Source organism: Phytophthora sojae (genome assembly GCF_000149755.1).
Source record: "Phytophthora sojae unplaced genomic scaffold PHYSOscaffold_2, whole genome shotgun sequence".
Lineage (NCBI taxonomy): Eukaryota > Oomycota > Peronosporomycetes > Peronosporales > Peronosporaceae > Phytophthora > Phytophthora sojae.
In genome coordinates, this window is record NW_009258116.1 from 5,432,342 (window position 1) to 5,448,744 (window position 16,403).

The window sequence follows — 16,403 nt, forward strand, 5'->3', positions numbered from 1 at the left end:
ATACAAAGTCGTACACAATAGAAAAACGCTCACATACCGTCAGCGAGCGCGCACGACCTCGTGCTTGGCCGACAGCTACCAAAACCGGCAGCACAACACCCGCCCTGCCGGGTTTTGTAGCTGCTTTCGACGGGTCCTTGCGTGGGGCGCGTGGGGCGCGCCTGGGGGCACTCGGGTCTGGGGTGGTCGGCGGGGGAGGCGTGCGGCACGCTCGGAGCGCGCTGTCGTGTTGGAGATGCGGGGCGGAAAGTGTGAAGGCGGAGAAGGCTGCGCAGCCGGCCAAAAATAAAACCTTAAGGTTTTTTCTTGGCTTTGGAGCCGATAAACCAGTCCATACTTTGTTGAAGTCATTTGGAATCTCACTTATGATTGGCTCTCCTCATTGGGAGCGGCGTTTGGGACCTGGTCGATTAATGTATGTCTGTGCGAGTCGTTCGTCGAATCTGCGGAGTACTAATTGAGCCAGAACACGCTCATCATATTCACCGTCCGACTTCGAGGACCGACCTAACCTATAGTGTCCTTCTCAAATTCATTCGATTCGATACACGCCATAAATTCCACCCCCACGCGTTATACAACCATCACGGCGTCGCTGTCCCCCTCCGAGCGCGCCCGAGGCCCCTCGAAATACATCCGATCATTCAACAACGCGCCGTTGCTTCCCACCGGCCCACTGCTCTGACCGCCAAGTCTTGACGGCGGAGCACCCAGTCGACTGGGTGGCACGAATAGTGACTTCTGTGCAGCAGCCGCCATCGCAGCTGCAGTCACTGTGCTATTGCTTGCGGCCCCTGCCGACCTCGAGCGGAGAATGACTGGAGCCTTCGGCCCGAAGTCAAAGCCTGGGTGTTCCAGGTACGGCTGATGCTGCTGACTCCCACTTTCACCTGGACCTGCTGGGCGTGGGGGAGGCCAGTCTACAATAATGTGCCGGATTGAGTTCTCGGTGCGCGACTGGAACCGGGTCAAAAGCTTGCGAGCAGAGTCCACCGAGATGTCCGGCAGCTTGCGCAGCGCCGCCGCCTCCACCAGCCGCATCAGCTCGTCGAACGTCATCAACACGCCCAGCTCCGCGCGGGCCACCACCACGCGCATGATGCCGGCCTCGTCGCTCGGGTGGAAGTATCCATTGCTGCCTTTGGCCTGTCCGCCCTGTGCACGCTTCTTGACGCGCCGATGCAGAGCCGCGAAGTGCACGCCGTACAGCTTGGCGGCCGCGCGCAGACTCATGCCCTGCTGCTCCACGGCCGCGATGGCCTTCTCCCACGTCTCGGCCGGTACCGTGTGGCTCAGCTTGTATCCCCGCTTGTCGTTCGACGAGGACGCGTTCGAGACGGAGTCCTGCGTGTCGTCGGCGCTGTTGCTCATCATACTGACGCTGTGTCGAATGTGCGGCGGGATCGCGTTCATGCTTGGTCGGACGTTGCTTGCGTCGTCGCCCCGCGGACTGTTACTAGGCCCCGTCGTTGTGCCATTCTCGCTGTCCATGCTGCCTCTGCTCCAGTCGGACCGCATCTCATCTTGATCGTGCTCTGCTGCTGCTGCTGCAAGCTCCCTCAAAGGCCACGCATCCGTCGCTCGACGACGGTCGTCCACGACCATGGCGCGGCGCTGTTGCTGCTGCAGCATTTGGCGGTGACGCTGACTGGAGCTGCGCTGGAGCTGCGTCGCCCTTTGGCTCTCGTCGTCAAACGCCGGCGGAGAACTGGGTGCATAGGGAGGAGGGGGATCGTCGTGCATGGCGTCGCTGCGGAGTTCGGACGGTGCCCCGTGGATGCTTTGGGTTTTCTCCTTGTCGCCATCGCTGCTGATACCGCTGCTCTGGCTGCTGCTCGAGACCAGCATTGGCCCTGCGCTGCTGCTGCTGCCGTTGCCATTGATTGCGGGATTGTTGCTGCTGTGCGCAGCTGGCTGACTGGCTGCTGTCGCTGAAGGTCGAGGCGACTCTCGTACAGGCGCCAGGTCGAGGCGCTCCGGCAGCCGGAAGACCCCGTGGCCGCCGCTGGGCGCCGCCGCGCCGAACGTGAAGCTGTTGAACTGCACGAAGCCGTGCACGCGCTTGAACTCGAGCACCCAGCGCGACGGCGGGAAGTCCGGCGGGATGGCCACGCTGCCGCCCTGGCTGGCCACGGCGCGCGCGGCGAGGCGCACATCGTCGGACGTGACGCGCTTGTGGCGCTGATGCTGCTCGCGCAGCACGCGCAGGACCTCCTTCTCTCCGGCCTCGTTCAGATAGCGGTGCACACTGGCGCCTGGCGCCGCGGAGGTCAGGCCGTGCCGCTGCAGCTCCATGGGCTGCGGCTTGAAGCTGCTGGCACTGCAAGTATCGACAGCTGACGTCGCAAGTCGAGCTCGACCAGCAAGTCGACCACTGCTCCTGTTCTGAAATGACAGAAAACAAATTCTTTCTGAAAAAGTCGGATTTTGCTCGACTTTTCGATTCCGATATTTGAAAAAGTTTGCCTTTAACTTTGTACATCTGCCATACTGGGCACAAATGACTGCGGTTGCGTATCTATGAGACAGAGGAACAAAAACGGAGCTTTTTCGCGATCACGAATGGCTGCAGAACACGAGCAATGCCCAAATGCCTTGCTGCCCGTGAAGCGCGCTTCGCCTTGCTTGGTGCACTGCTGGGTACATGCGCAGCACCGATTGCGCCATGTTGCACCAGCTTATAGGCACGTCGCTGTCGTCGTCGAAAACCCCTGACTGGCGCTCACACACAGGCCACTGGTCAGTTTCAAATCTTTCGAATTCGGCGCTGTTCGTCGGCGACAACCCACATGCGATCGAGCGGTCGCAGCGCTGGAGAGAGCTGGCTGGCTGCGATGGCTTGCCTGGCCTTCGCGAGCGAGGCGCATGGCACTCGGGGGGAACGCACGCACAACGACTGCAGCTGCTTGTTGGCGCTGCTGTTATTTTTGCGGGTCTGCTGTTGTTGTTGCCTGGGTGAGTCCCCGTTGGCGTCGTATACACTCTTGTCGCGTTGCACCACACACAACAGCACTGTTCACAACGTATAGGTGTTGACTCATTTCGGGGGTTAGGAAGGCCGGCTACGTACCGTTCAGCGGCTAGAGCTCCGCCCAAGGAAGGACGCCGAGATCTCCTCGCGGGTCCAGACGTGTTGCTGCAGTCGGCTGGCTTGAGCTTCTGCCACTCTGACGCTAAAAGCTGCGTGCCGGAGATCCCCAAGTAAAGGTGTAAGGATGCAATGGATCCGCACGTTTATGTCGGACCGTCCTACTTCGGTCCGGCATATACGACCACCGAATTCCGGTGTGGCGCACACAATACAGAGCAAGACGAGTTTTCATCATCTAACCGTCGCTCCGCAATCCGCCGCTGTCCATGACGGACCCCCGCCGCCTCCACGCGTCGTCGGCCGGCGCCCCCGTCCCCGTGCGCCGCTACCTGAGCGAGGCCGGAGAGAAGGAGGTCCTGCGCGTGCTGCGCGAGCAGCAGCAGCGCCACAAGCGCGTCACGTCCGACGATGTGCGCCTCGCAGTGCGCGCCGTGGCCAGCCAGGGCGGCAGCGTGGCCATCCCGCCGGACTTCCCGCCGTCGCGCTGGGTGCTCGAGTTCAAGCGCGTGCACGGCTTCGTGCAGTTCAGCAGCTTCACGTTCGGCGCGGCGGCGCCCAGCGGCGGCCACGGAGTCTTCAGGCTGCCTGAGCGCCAAGAGGAGCCGCAACGGGTCACGCCTCGGCCAATAGCTGCAGGACAAGACAGTCACAGCGTCAGCGTCAACACAGGCAATGGCAAGCGTAACAGCGGTACTGTTGTTGATGTGGCTGACGCGAGCCAGAGTAGCGGAAACAGCAGCGACGACGAGAAGGAGAGGAGCACCAGCGAGGAGAATTATCACGAAGACATGCATGATACTTCATCGTCTTCTTTGTCTCCGTCTCCGACTGGCCCCCTCCCGACGTGTGACGACGAGAGGAAGAGAGTGGTGCAGCTCCAGCACAGCTTCAGCCAGCGTCACCGCCAAATGCTGCAGCAGCAACAGCGCCGCGCCATGGTCGTGGACGACCGTCGTCGAGCGACGGATGCGTGGCCTTTGAGGGAGCTTGCAGCAGCAGCAGAGCACGATCAAGATGAGATGCGGTCCGACTGGAGCAGAGGCAGCATGGACAGTGAGAATGGCACAACGACGGGGCCTAGTAACAGTCCGCGGGGCGACGACGCAAGCAACGTCCGACCAAGCATGAACGCGATCCCGCCGCACATTCGACACAGCGCCAGTATGATGAGCAACAGCGCCGACGACACGCAGGACTCCGTCTCGAACGCGTCCTCGTCGAACGACAAGCGGGGATACAAGCTGAGCCACACGGTACCGGCCGAGACGTGGGAGAAGGCCATCGCGGCCGTGGAGCAGCAGGGCATGAGTCTGCGCGCGGCCGCCAAGCTGTACGGCGTGCACTTCGCGGCTCTGCATCGGCGCGTCAAGAAGCGTGCACAGGGCGGACAGGCCAAAGGCAGCAACGGATACTTCCACCCGAGCGACGAGGCCGGCATCATGCGCGTGGTGGTGGCCCGCGCGGAGCTGGGCGTGTTGATGACGTTCGACGAGCTGATGCGGCTGGTGGAGGCGGCGGCGCTGCGCAAGCTGCCGGACATCTCGGTGGAGGGGGCCCGGAACCTGCTTACTCGGTTCCAGTCGCGGAATGAGAACTCGATTCGCCATATCATCGACGATTGGCCTCCGCCGCGGCTTGCAACGAATACGTCTCTGGCGTCTCATAACTACGCAAGGCACCAGCCTTACTTACAGCACCCGGGCTTTGACTTCGGCTCGAATGCACAGGGGGGAGCCGCTACCGCTGCAGCAGTAGCAGCGGCAGCGTCGACAACGCTTTTCGTCCCCCCTCACCATCTAGCATCGAGCATCATCAGCTACCGAGACGAGTCGAGGAAGCCTGCCGCGCGGCTCGTTGATACGATGAGGGCAATGGATTTAGGAGCAAGGCCTTCGTCTTCTTATGTCGGATGTTCGACATATTCAGTATCTGAGCGTCCTCGTCCTCCTTGTGATGTCTGCATTGAGGAAAGCGGGTAGCGCGGCTTGCAATTGAACAGCGAGGCCGTGGGGATGTATAAAGCAAAATACAGTAAAACTTGTATGGCTAAGTGTGCGTACAGTACCTACCTTCGCAAGAATTAACAGCAAAACGTTCGGCACATGTCCTCGCCATTGTCATGGGCGCGTGCCCGACGTTACTCTGACTCAACAAAACAGAACAAGGTAGGCTGGTATTCATTCACTATATCCCCTCGAAGCGGATAATGTACCCCAGAGATGAAAACACTCGTATATGATGGAGATGAATACCCTCATTTCCATCGTATGCGAGTTGTTCAGGTGGTACATCTTGAATCTCCCGTGAATTTACGTCCACAAGCAGTGTATTTCGTTTCTCTCACAATTCTTGTGTTCCGAATAATTAGCCCTTGTGATTTAGTTGCTCGACACGGTGCCCAGATGCATCACTTCTTGAACACGTTCGTTGTATTTCCCTTCAGCACCATTCGTCTCAGCTGAACATTCCCCAGCCAAATGCTGATCGTCTTTGTCCCGGACAAGATCGCACGACTGATCCTACCTTCTATTAATAGCCATTATACATATTACTAAATCCAGGTTTTTTCGCCGTTTGTGGGGGTCGACGATGATCAAAATTGCGGATTTAAAAAGCGGCTATTGCAATTCTTGCAGTCACAGTGACACACGTTTCAATGTCTCATGCGTTTCTCGCTGCTATCAATTTATGCGTGAGGTGGGTAGTCAATCTTAACCATCTTTCTTTTCGGTTTTTGTTTTGTCTCAATATTTCTATCATTTACTCAACCCAACCGGGTCGTTCATGCCCAAAGAACCGTAGTGAAGAATAAGCTGGAGTTGATGACGACGGTGAACTTTGTGTGTCGGAGCCAGCCGTGCATCCAAGCTTTGGACCGCGGGAAGTGGAGCATCGACGAGTATGCAGATTTTAGCAACACATTGACACTACCAGGCGCTCTTACGAGGGATCTACCACTTTTAAAGTTGATTTTGGGATAGTCAGCCGACTGTATTTCATCACGAGGAGGTTTGGGTGGAGCAAGAAGCGTTCAATGTTGCCGCCGAACGGGGCGACCTCGAGACCGTTCGATGGCTCGTGGCTACATTTCCGGACAGCACGTGGTCCTTGGGTCCTGCTGCAGTTGGAGGCCAGCTCGACGTGGTAATATGGCTACACCAGAACGCGAATCTTTGTGATGGCCCACCTGAAATTGTGTTTACAAACAGTAGCTTGAACGCAGCGAATGCTTTTCATCACTGGCAAGAGTATGTGGAAAAGAATTCAGTCAATCGACGAGAGAGGTTTCTTCAGTGGAGATATGGGGGCTCGTATTTTGTTAGGGCGGAGGCAATGGATTGGGCTGCACAAAGCGGAAATCTGGAGCTCTTGCAGTGGTTGAATGATAACCGGAGAGGAGGTTGTTCTCCCATGGCAGTTGTGCTTCCAGCAGAAGCAGGAAATTTGGAGATTTTACGTTGGTTACACGAACACTATAGCGGTATGTAAGCTTCTACTAGAGCCATGGAGCTAGCAGCAGAGCAAGGACATGTTGAGGTTGTGCAGTGGATTCACACGAATCGGAGCGAGGGCTGCAGCACGAAGCCGGTGGATTGGGCTGCGAAGGATGGGCGGCTAGAAATGATCAAATGGCTCCACAATAATTGCTCAGAAGGTTGCACAGTAGCAGCAATGAACGCGGCTGCGAATAATGGCCACCTTGATGTCGTGCAATGGCTGCACGAGTTTCGGACGGAGGGGTGCACTGTGGTGGCTATGGACAGCGCGGCCGGCAAGGGGGATTTTGAAATGGTAAAGTGGTTGCACTACAATTGCACTGAAGGCTGCACTACATTTGCCGTCGATGGGGCTGCGGCAGGTGGACACCTGGACGTGATTAAATTCTTGATTGAGAACCGCACGGAGGGCGGGACAGTTGATGCTTACGAGTTCGAGAGGGACATGTCGAGGTCGTGAACTGGTTTGACAAACACCATTCAAGCCTCAGATTTTAGGCGAAAGGGTGAATATGCCGCCATCTAGTTCGGTAGTAAACCACCGCAGTCAATCAAGCCTTATTTTTCTTATCGCGCACACTAAAAATGCAGATTGGATAAATTATCATTGTTTTTTTAAAGTCGAGAATCGGCACTATGTACGTAAAATTTCATAGTCCCCACTTCTTGAGTTCAACAATATATAGACAATATTTTGCATAGTACAAAACCGTCTATCGCCTACCGTGGACTCCAGTTTGCCCTCTCATCCACACAGGAATCTGCTCCCGAAAGATGGTGGAGGTATTCTACGCGCTCACGCTGAGCCTGTTTACCCCGAGATACGTCAAGATGAAGACGCCCGAGCCGCTGCTCACCCTGAAGAAAGCGGTCAAGGCCGAATACGAAGACTTGGTCTGGTGCAACGCCGAGGACCTGGAGTTGTATCTGACGAGGCTCGGAGGGAAGTGGCTGACATACAACGAGATGCAGAAGATCACGATCACACCTTTGGGGCTTGAATACGAGGGCCAAGCTCTAACTCAACTTCCTCAAGATCCACAGTTGTCGCTCGAGCACGCTGGGCTGAGTGATACTGACTTCATTCAACCAAGCGACGAGGACTGCGCTGTGGGCAACGGGTTCGTCCACGTGATTGTGGTCGCCCCTCAGGCTCGCCAGCTCCCCGCTCTGAGGGAGCACCTGCAGATGCTGGTTCAGGAACAACACAGGACCATCAAAGAGTACCGTAACACGTATCCCATCGCGGACTTTCCTCCAGAGGTATTGGAGGAGCTGAAAGAATCTTAGAGTTGATTGAGGTCGAAGAAGAGCTGGATGACTCTGTGAATGGCTTCACTTGGAGTGACAGTATCACCGTCACGCCTGACGAGCGGCGTGAATGCATGGAGTACGTGAAGGAGCATTTAGCTAGCGCGTTTGTGCGCGATGGGAAACAGCGATTCTTTCTGGAGGACACCGCCGACAAGGAAAATCTGCTCTCGGTTGACGATACGTACCGGATGGATTTTGCCTTGACAGGGACGGCTGATATGGTGATTGTCGACCGAGTGGCGCACCAGTATCACGAGGAGTTCGCAGGCCTTCACTTTGTCATTGAGGTGAAGAAGGATATTGCCTCAAATTTGGAGCGACTTCGGCGTGAGACGCTCCTGGAGTTAATTGCGGCAGACTTGAAGAGCGACAAGCGGCGAGCCCCGATAGGACTTCTGACGGATCTAAACGAGACGTGGTATTTCTTGTGGTTTACAGCGAACTCGAGAATCGCCACGCTATCTCTACAATGCCCAGGGGACGGCTTCCAGTTCATTACGGAGGTTTTGAACGAGGACGCGAGCCCATCGAGCGATGGCGTCTACTGGGTGCGTAGTCGCTTCGTCAACGAAACAAGCGCTTTGAAAAGACGAAGACTGGCCGATCTTATCACTGAAACCATCCTATGACACGGACATTGCTTGGCAGTCTGCATTTCTTTAGTTCGCGTCAATACGACAGCTACCTTTTCGCAGTCACCGAAAATTAATGATCGCATACTTTCTCACTTCGATATCAAAGCAATGACCAGCATACGAAGAGGCCGATGAAGACTATGTCGGTCGTCCCCGCCGTGACTTCTACCCTATCTGGCCACGCCGACTCTGCAGCAGACAATTGCTGTTGTGGCGAGTTGCGAGGGAGGTGTGCATCACCTCCGACCAAAATCCGTGACCTGAACCCAGAAAAGGAGCTGTCGACGAAGCTGATCGGAGTCGGCGGAGGCCTCTACATAGAGTGCCCTAGACAACATGAACTAGGGTGAACAAGCGGAATGGATGAAGAACATGGAGAAACACCTTGTCAACGCTTTCGCCCGAGATGAAAAAAATATGTTCTGACGCGCCTAATTAAGTGCAGGAATACTGGGCCGCTAACTTAAACTGTGCAGCAAGCCCCGGGAAAGTTGTTCGCTCGGCTAACGGGTGGCCGTATCAAGTTGCCAAAGTTCAACGATACAGTTGAGTTGAGCATGTCTCGGACAAGTTCGTGGTAGATTTTGACTACCGCTTGGGTGAGATCTGACCTCACTTTTGGATTTGCATCTCGCAGGACATGGCAACCATCAACCATGACAGCAGTCGAGCTGGCGAGTGGCTACACAGCGTTCGATTCGCCGCCGGCGCCGACATATCGGTTTGTGATCTCGTCCAAGGCAGAGAAGATCAGCATTTGGCTGGAGAACCTGCAGTCCAAGAAGCAGTGGTGCGTAAGGATAAAGTTATCCGTATCTCCCGAGCGATACTAATGTTGTTGTTATTAGGCGCACAAGCTATCTGGACGCGAAGGACTATGTGACGGGAATGAACAGCATTCCGGGCGCCTCTATGGTGGACTACGTCTCGGTAAGGGAGAGATCTGTAGATTCTCTGGGGCAAATTATCACACTTACATTCGTTGTTGTGCATTGGCAACAGCTTTTCAAGGACACGCTGGTATATCTGATGGGCGAAGCTAATCAGCGCAAAGCCGTCGCGGATGCCGACAAGGCGAAGATTCGACGCAACTTGATTGAGCATGTGGTAGGCGAGCTGACGCTCGAGTTGTTGGTGAAATTCGAGCCCTTGAATCGGCGTGGACTGCGAAGTACCTATTCCAGCTGAAGCCTGTTTCGCTGGACCGCATTGACATCGTGGAGGCTAAACTCCGTGATGCGGAAGAGCGATTGGCGAGGACGGAGTCGAAGCTTTGTTGCGTGCAAGAACAAGCGGCTGCGACGGAGATTAAACTCCAGGAAGCGGAAGACAAGTTGGCGAAAACCCCCAAAGAGGTGGTGCACCTGTATGTTGCGTCAAGCAACGTGAAGATGCTGAATGACAAAGGCCTGATCATCTGGAACGACAATAAGCTCGAACATTTCGAGTTCACGAACGAGCGAGAAGGAATACGCATTCTCGTCCCTGGGTGGTACATTTTGAACCTGAAGGTGCATTTACGTCCGCAATCGGATGGGGGAATCGTGGATCTGCGTAAAAACAGCGGCAGGATCCAATGCAGCCAAGTTCCGTGTGGTGGTGGCGAATAGGTGAACGCGAGTGCTTCGCTGGGGTGTACTATTCGCTTCGATAAGGACGACATAATCGATGTCATCCTCACCAAGTCTCCCACGCGTGTGGGTGCCAGTTTGACCCTGTCGAAATTTGCCGATTGAGGTGCAGCGCGGACAGCTTTCAACAACTAGCACGGGTCGTTTAAGTTAAAATGGACATTACCAAGTAGTTTTGGTTAGCGTCTTCCGGTGGCAATGGTAGAAGTTGATCCAAACGCTGAATCTTGCATTCCAAACACCGGACGTATTCAATCGAGCGACGAATAATATGTACGCCTAGATGCGTAAAATATGAGATCTCAAAATATATTAAAAAAAACAAAGAAGAAAAAAAATACAACTGTAAAGTCGACGTGGGGTCGCTCCGGACCCAATGCACGTGAAGTTGCGACGACTAGCAGACGACTAGCAGACCTCAACGATGACGCACTACTAGCGCTTCAAATCAACTCGTCGCAGTCTGCTCCTATCCATTCGCATATCTGAGTTCAAGCTGTAGCATGCTAACTTCAACGAGAAGTTTCATTTGATTACTTTTACCGCGCTCGTTCCTAAGTATTGTATCTCAGAAAATTAATCTGCATGAATCGCTCTTGCAACACTTCAACGGCCCCAATTGCAACAGTTGCGGTAGCATTAATTAGCAAACTTGATCATTGTCAATTCAGCTCCCACGCCCGTAGGAGCCTTGGTGGCGATGATCTGGATCTTGTCGTTCTTCTCAGCGGATATTGCACCCCAAGCCAACCGGCTTCCAAGATCCAGCTTTACCTTCAAATGGGACTAGAACACACTGGAACTCATGACCGTTCTTGTGCAAGTCGACTTTCCCCTCTTCCGCTTCAGAAGTTAAATGCGCCAACCAGTTTAACGAGTACCAACCAGGGACCTAACAACTATTCCATATCTCTCTTTCGACAGATGGAACTTCTTGTGCTTTCTGTCGTTCCAGATAATCAAACCTTTACGGTTCAGCTTCTTGACGTTGATACTGCATGAAGATGCACCACCTCTTCAGCGCCTTCATGGCATTCCCCACCAGCTCCACGATCGACGACACGAAGCTTAGTCTCCGTCGTTGCCAGTCGGTCTTCCACACCGCGAAGCTTCGTCTCCGTCTCCATCAGCTGCTCTTCCGCATCACGAAGTTTGGCCTCCAGAATGTCAATGAGGTCCAGCGAAACGGGCTTCAGCTGGAATACGTAATTCGCTGACCATTCTGACTCCAGCGCTCGAAGTTTCACCACCAGCTCCAGCCTCAACTCGTCCCCGTCAAGTTGAAGCAACTAGCGCCAAAGTTTCGTCGTGTCCGCATTTTCTGCCAATTTCCTACTGTCCTCGTCGTCCATCGAATATTGCAGTGTACCCTCAAAGAGCTGTATTCACGGTGATAACAAAGAGGTAGGTAAGCCGACGTTTTGTGTTCTACCTTTGGTCTCGAGTAGGAGATCGCTTACCCTGATGTATTCTATCAAAGAGGCACCGGGAATTCGATTCGCTGTCGTCACGTAGTCCTTCTTGTCTAGATAACCGGTGGACTAGCGATCCAGTCCCTCCAGTCCGCTTTCTCTTCGGCCGAGGCGCCAGGCATGAAGACACCGCCGTCAACCCTAAAGACGCAGAGCAACATGTCGCCCAAACATCACAAGCACCACACAAAGAAACGGAAAACACCGAGAATGCAGGTCCGAGAGCTACAAGTGACCGTGAACGATCTCCAGACCCAAGTAAACAAGGCTGCTGCAGAGATACAGCAGATCACGAAGCTCCTATCGCTATACGTCCAGCAGCGTAAGAGACATCACGAGAGGAAGGAGCGCGAAGCAGACCAACAGCGAGTATTTAAACAGCGCGAGCTTGAAATGGACGTCGAGCAGCAGCAGCGACATCTGCAGACGCAAATTCAACGCGAGTACGAACAGCACTTGTATTACCAGCAAATCCAGCTGATACAGATCCGATATCAGCAAGAATTCTCGAAAACTCGGGTGCTTCAGCGAGAGGAAGTCACAAAATAATAATCTTCTTTTTTGACACATGCACTACTGTACTCTCCGTGCAAATGCGAAGTTGTATTGGCAACTGCCCCAATCAATCTCATGTTCAAAATAAACCGCTCCTGCTTATATTTAGCATGCTGCTATTACGAGTTCAAGGAACCAACCGTAGAAATGTGTGTGTGTTTTTCTTCAAAATTCGACACTGATCTATCAAGCAAATTTAATTGATCATGTGCTCCGTTCTACTACTCAGTACAGTCTGTACACTAAAATCTTAATTAGAAAAGCGTCATTGGACTAAAAGGTTAACCGTAGCCATGGTTGGTAAGTTTGGTCACTGAGTCCCTCCATAAAACAATGGGCTCATGAAACATGCTCGGCAATCGACTGCCGAACACTGCATTCTTCCCTCTTATACAAGTTACGCTGTATCCTGGCTTCAAGGAGTAGGCGGTATTCTGTCCGAGTGTGAGAAGTGTTACCAGAGTGACATTCATTCGGAAAAATTCTAGTACATGTACTTTAAGTAAGTACTTATCCTTTGTATCGTTGTACGAATGCCGCAGTTACAACATTGTTGATTGAAAAATGCCGCGAAAAGATGATAACGACATGTGCTGCTTGAATGGAATTGAAAACGTACTCTAATCGTGGTGATTGATAGCCGCTATCGAACTTTGCTACACTCTTAGGGTCTCCCACTTCTCAATTACCCAGGCACTGTACCGTTGCCTCTCCAACCGACGTGCGCGAAGACAACCAAGAACGGCGATGAACTTGACGACTAGCCTCGCTATCGTTCTTGCTGTTGTAATGGACACGACCGCTGCTGCAGACATGTTCCACTGTGAGGACTCAGCCTGTGGGCCGCCGTATTTGGAGCTTGCAAAACTTCAGTATGAGTAAGCCACTTCCCGCCAGCTTTGCCGTCTCACCAAATCAAGCGCTTCAAAGAGTAAACTCCGGTTGTAAAATGGTCCTGTATTCTTCTCAATCCTTACTATTATTCCATACTACATGAAGAAGGAGACCGCTTGGTTAAAATCAAGAACGAAGGCTGTTTTTTGTGTAATGTTGAGGCAGGGATTGAACAACCTGCCTCGCCTAACATCCTCGTAAAGTTAGAAGACTTTCTTTAGTTCATCCTGAAGCCCATAAAGGAGTTCGGGTTTTCTGTTACCAATACTTACTTCTTGAAATATCAGAATGCTATCATGCTGTTCGCCTCCTCAGTTGAATCGTATAGTGAATCGTACAGTGATTCGACTGAGGAGGCCATTTTCGCGTGAACAGCAGACAGATTTGGAGAGTACGATAGGATTGGAAAGAAAAAAATACGATCAGCTTGTAAGGATATAGTGAAATTCACAACCAACTTTTGCGGAGTCCTGAGGTAGCTTCGATACGATACCAGGGTGGTATTATTTAATAATACTGTCGTCCAGCTGAGTGTGTAGGAAGATTTGACTCTGACTACAATCGCTGGTGAAAATATTGTTATCAAAAGTGGGAAAGCTGTTCCCTTTTATTAAACTTTACCTAAGTGTTTGGATTCTGAAGCCCACCCATTCCTCCATAGAAGCCTGATCAACCCGAAAGGCGGGTGAGTCCAAGAAGGGACGAGTCGGAAGTGGAAATGATCTAGAACAGTATTTGTCATGAACTGTTGGTGCGTGCGCCGGCAGGATCGGGTTCAACTCCCAGTCTAGTGACCGACGTGAATGACGCCTTACATGTATACATCGTGTGCATACGGTGAAACTACAGCACAACATCTTAACGAAATAACTAAAATGGGGTTGTGTAGAAAATAGCATTTCCCTATGATAGTAACGTACATGTACATTTTCGTGTATACTTTTTTTCATCAGTTGTCGATGAATTTATCCCTATTCCAATTCATTTACCCCCTCCCCCGCGATGTCTACGGCTGTACATTGCGTGCCGTCTTGAAGTTGAGTACTGGCTCGGGCAAAGCGTGAGAGCTTGGTCGCATCTAACAGCCAGACTTCTTGCTCGTACAAAATCGCTAAGGTTTTCACGCGCTTCGAGCACACTGCAGCCAAGGGCAACGTGCCGGTTGCTGAGTCGAACACGAGACTCCTGAGCCTCGTGTTCACTCAGGTATGCTGCATTCATACCAGCTGGAAAGGAGTCGTTCAGCACCAGCCATTCAAGGCGAAGTATTTCGTAAAAATACTACTTCGAAGTATATGTAACAACGCACAGCACGAATATCCCATACAACATGTGCAAAGATCGTCTCCGCGTTTTGAAACGTTCGCTACCAGGACCAAACGATAAGGGTATGACGTGGAGCTGTCCGCTGTAGAGCTTCTTCAATGCAATACTATTTTCCAGAAAGCAATAGCTTGCACCAGCTCGAGGTCTGGATATATTGTAAGGGATACGATGCTCATCTATAGTTTGCGAACAATCAGGAATTCAAGGACTAATCATCCTTATCGTACTAGTAGTTCCGAAGAATCCGGCCTTGGCCTTGATCGGCAAAAGCCACGCAAGATTTCACACGACGTTGAAAAACAAATGTACTCCTACAATGCTTTATTAGTATGGACTAAGAGAAAAGATTAAAAGCTAGTGTAAAAGGGATGACGACCGTGTATGATTCAAAAACGGATGGGAGCCTTGTGCAAATCAATCAAAGGATGAATGCCTCGTGTGCGTCCAGTACAGGCAAGCTGCGCTCGCTGATACGAAGCATTTGGATGCCATTATGCTTTCCCCTTGTGTAATAAGACTTCACTGACCCGCAGGGGTTCCACCGAACCCATTTACAACGTTGGAGGCCTCCCTAGGAGGCTTTCACCTGTGGAGTCTCGTGGGACGAATTATCGAGCTAATCGCTAAAATCAGCTAGAGGAAAAGGCTATCAGCTCTCCTGAGAAGGAAATAGCCGTATTAGAAGAAAACGCAATGACATTCGCTTGCATTCCGTGTGTCCTAAGGCCCATTTTGGATTCATCACAACACGTTCAATAAAATACACGTAAAAAAAGCACTAAGCAAGCCATCCCTCTTCATAAAAACACACACGGAAGTCCACCGTTTGAAGGTCCGCACTAGGACTTCAGCCTTTTCACACTAGATTTTAATCCGCACCCATGGACTAAAAGTGTAGTCGTGCTGGTCGTTAGCCGCTGTATTGTACCACCACCTTTAATGTCGCTCAGTTCTCGATTACTATCCAGGCACTGCACACTCGCCTCTCTGACCAACATACCTGAAGACAACCAAGTACCGACCATGAACTTCAAAACTTGCTTCTCTGTCGCCCTCGCCACTGTGATGGCCACGACCGCGGCTGCGGACTTCCAGTACTGCACGGACCCAGTCTGTGGTCCGGTCAACTCAGCAAATACTGCCAGCAGAAAGGTGGTAATGACCGCCGTTCCTTCGCTCGGTGCTGCTGTAGCAGTTGCACTTTGGGCGGCCGTTGCCAGCAGTAAGACATGACGACGTCCATCCGAACCGACAAAGAGACTAGAGAACACACGGACCGATAGTTTGGGTCTGGATGACCAGCTTGACTGAGTCACAATAGAGAAAATTCTTCTTCTTCTTTTCACCACGACGCGCGGTGTTTTCGTGAATGCGTACAGGGTATAGCGCATTTGTACGCGATGGCATCATTGCAGCAGTATTGACTTTTTTCTTTGCTCTTCTTTTGTGGAGGTCCAAGGCTAAAACAGTCGATGCTCGATGCGTTTGTATACGTGCACTGGAATGGGAAAATTGGGAAATGACTGGTCACCCTTTTCATAAAAAAATTGCAGCGTATCTTTGGCAAGAAAGATACAAACAACCGAGTCGCAAGTGCCAGTGTCCAAGAGCACCCCGTAGCGATGATGGACTTGTTGACGGGTGTGCGTGTCGTGTGTCGAGAAGACCTCCGCGTTCAGGCTCTGGGTCATGTGGTGACCATGACCGACGACTTCGCAGACAAATCCATCCACTGGACGCTCCCGAAAGCCGTCAAGGCGAGGGGTTTTCGAGCGCGTTCTGAGTCACATTCGCAATCTAAACGACGAGGCCAAGCGGAAACAGTTCGAGCTTGTTTGGGGTACGCAGCATGTGGAAACATCCTCGGGAATAGAGGTACAAGGTCTCAGCATCTGAGTCAACTTCTACAATCATCGCTGGAGGAAGGACACGTCATGATAAATGGAAATGGTAATTAAAACACTAAAACTGCGTTGCTGTTGTTGAAG

The 16,403-nt window shown here is 52.4% G+C and overlaps 7 protein-coding genes across 7 annotated transcripts; 5 read left to right on the plus strand and 2 right to left on the minus strand.

The window, feature by feature from the left end:
* Positions 1-363: 363 nt before the first annotated feature.
* Positions 364-2,295, minus strand: PHYSODRAFT_311457 (hypothetical protein; the record flags this gene model as incomplete). Its single annotated transcript, XM_009521496.1, has 3 exons — positions 364-421; positions 701-1,861; positions 1,961-2,295. The coding sequence occupies 3 exons, from the start codon at positions 2,293-2,295 to the stop codon at positions 364-366; spliced, it is 1,554 nt and encodes a 517-aa protein (XP_009519791.1).
* A 1,113-nt stretch (positions 2,296-3,408) lies between these two features.
* Positions 3,409-5,139, plus strand: PHYSODRAFT_539611 (hypothetical protein). The gene is made up of 2 exons (XM_009521497.1): positions 3,409-3,702; positions 3,772-5,139. The coding sequence occupies exon 2, from the start codon at positions 3,880-3,882 to the stop codon at positions 5,068-5,070; it is 1,191 nt and encodes a 396-aa protein (XP_009519792.1). The 5' UTR covers positions 3,409-3,702; positions 3,772-3,879; the 3' UTR covers positions 5,071-5,139.
* A 1,069-nt stretch (positions 5,140-6,208) lies between these two features.
* Positions 6,209-7,048, plus strand: PHYSODRAFT_481617 (hypothetical protein; the record flags this gene model as incomplete). Its single annotated transcript, XM_009521498.1, is given in 3 exon segments — positions 6,209-6,286; positions 6,422-6,576; positions 6,592-7,048. Coding segments are annotated over 3 exon segments (690 nt in total), but the record flags the coding sequence as incomplete, so codon positions are not given.
* An 847-nt stretch (positions 7,049-7,895) lies between these two features.
* On the plus strand, positions 7,896-8,531 carry PHYSODRAFT_483182 (hypothetical protein; the record flags this gene model as incomplete). Its single annotated transcript, XM_009521499.1, has 1 exon — positions 7,896-8,531. A coding segment is annotated over one exon (636 nt), but the record flags the coding sequence as incomplete, so codon positions are not given.
* A 662-nt stretch (positions 8,532-9,193) lies between these two features.
* On the plus strand, positions 9,194-10,147 carry PHYSODRAFT_252108 (hypothetical protein; the record flags this gene model as incomplete). The annotated part of the gene is made up of 4 exons (XM_009521500.1): positions 9,194-9,327; positions 9,386-9,467; positions 9,540-9,644; positions 9,722-10,147. The coding sequence occupies 4 exons, from the start codon at positions 9,194-9,196 to the stop codon at positions 10,145-10,147; spliced, it is 747 nt and encodes a 248-aa protein (XP_009519795.1).
* A 660-nt stretch (positions 10,148-10,807) lies between these two features.
* On the minus strand, positions 10,808-12,060 carry PHYSODRAFT_325621 (hypothetical protein; the record flags this gene model as incomplete). The annotated part of the gene is made up of 3 exons (XM_009521501.1): positions 10,808-10,942; positions 11,182-11,457; positions 11,953-12,060. The coding sequence occupies 3 exons, from the start codon at positions 12,058-12,060 to the stop codon at positions 10,808-10,810; spliced, it is 519 nt and encodes a 172-aa protein (XP_009519796.1).
* A 3,378-nt stretch (positions 12,061-15,438) lies between these two features.
* PHYSODRAFT_296564 (hypothetical protein) lies at positions 15,439-16,373 on the plus strand (the record flags this gene model as incomplete). Its single annotated transcript, XM_009521502.1, has 3 exons — positions 15,439-15,637; positions 15,795-15,808; positions 15,969-16,373. 3 exons carry the CDS (start codon positions 15,439-15,441, stop codon positions 16,371-16,373), a joined length of 618 nt encoding a protein of 205 aa, XP_009519797.1.
* Between the last annotated feature and the right edge of the window lie 30 nt (positions 16,374-16,403).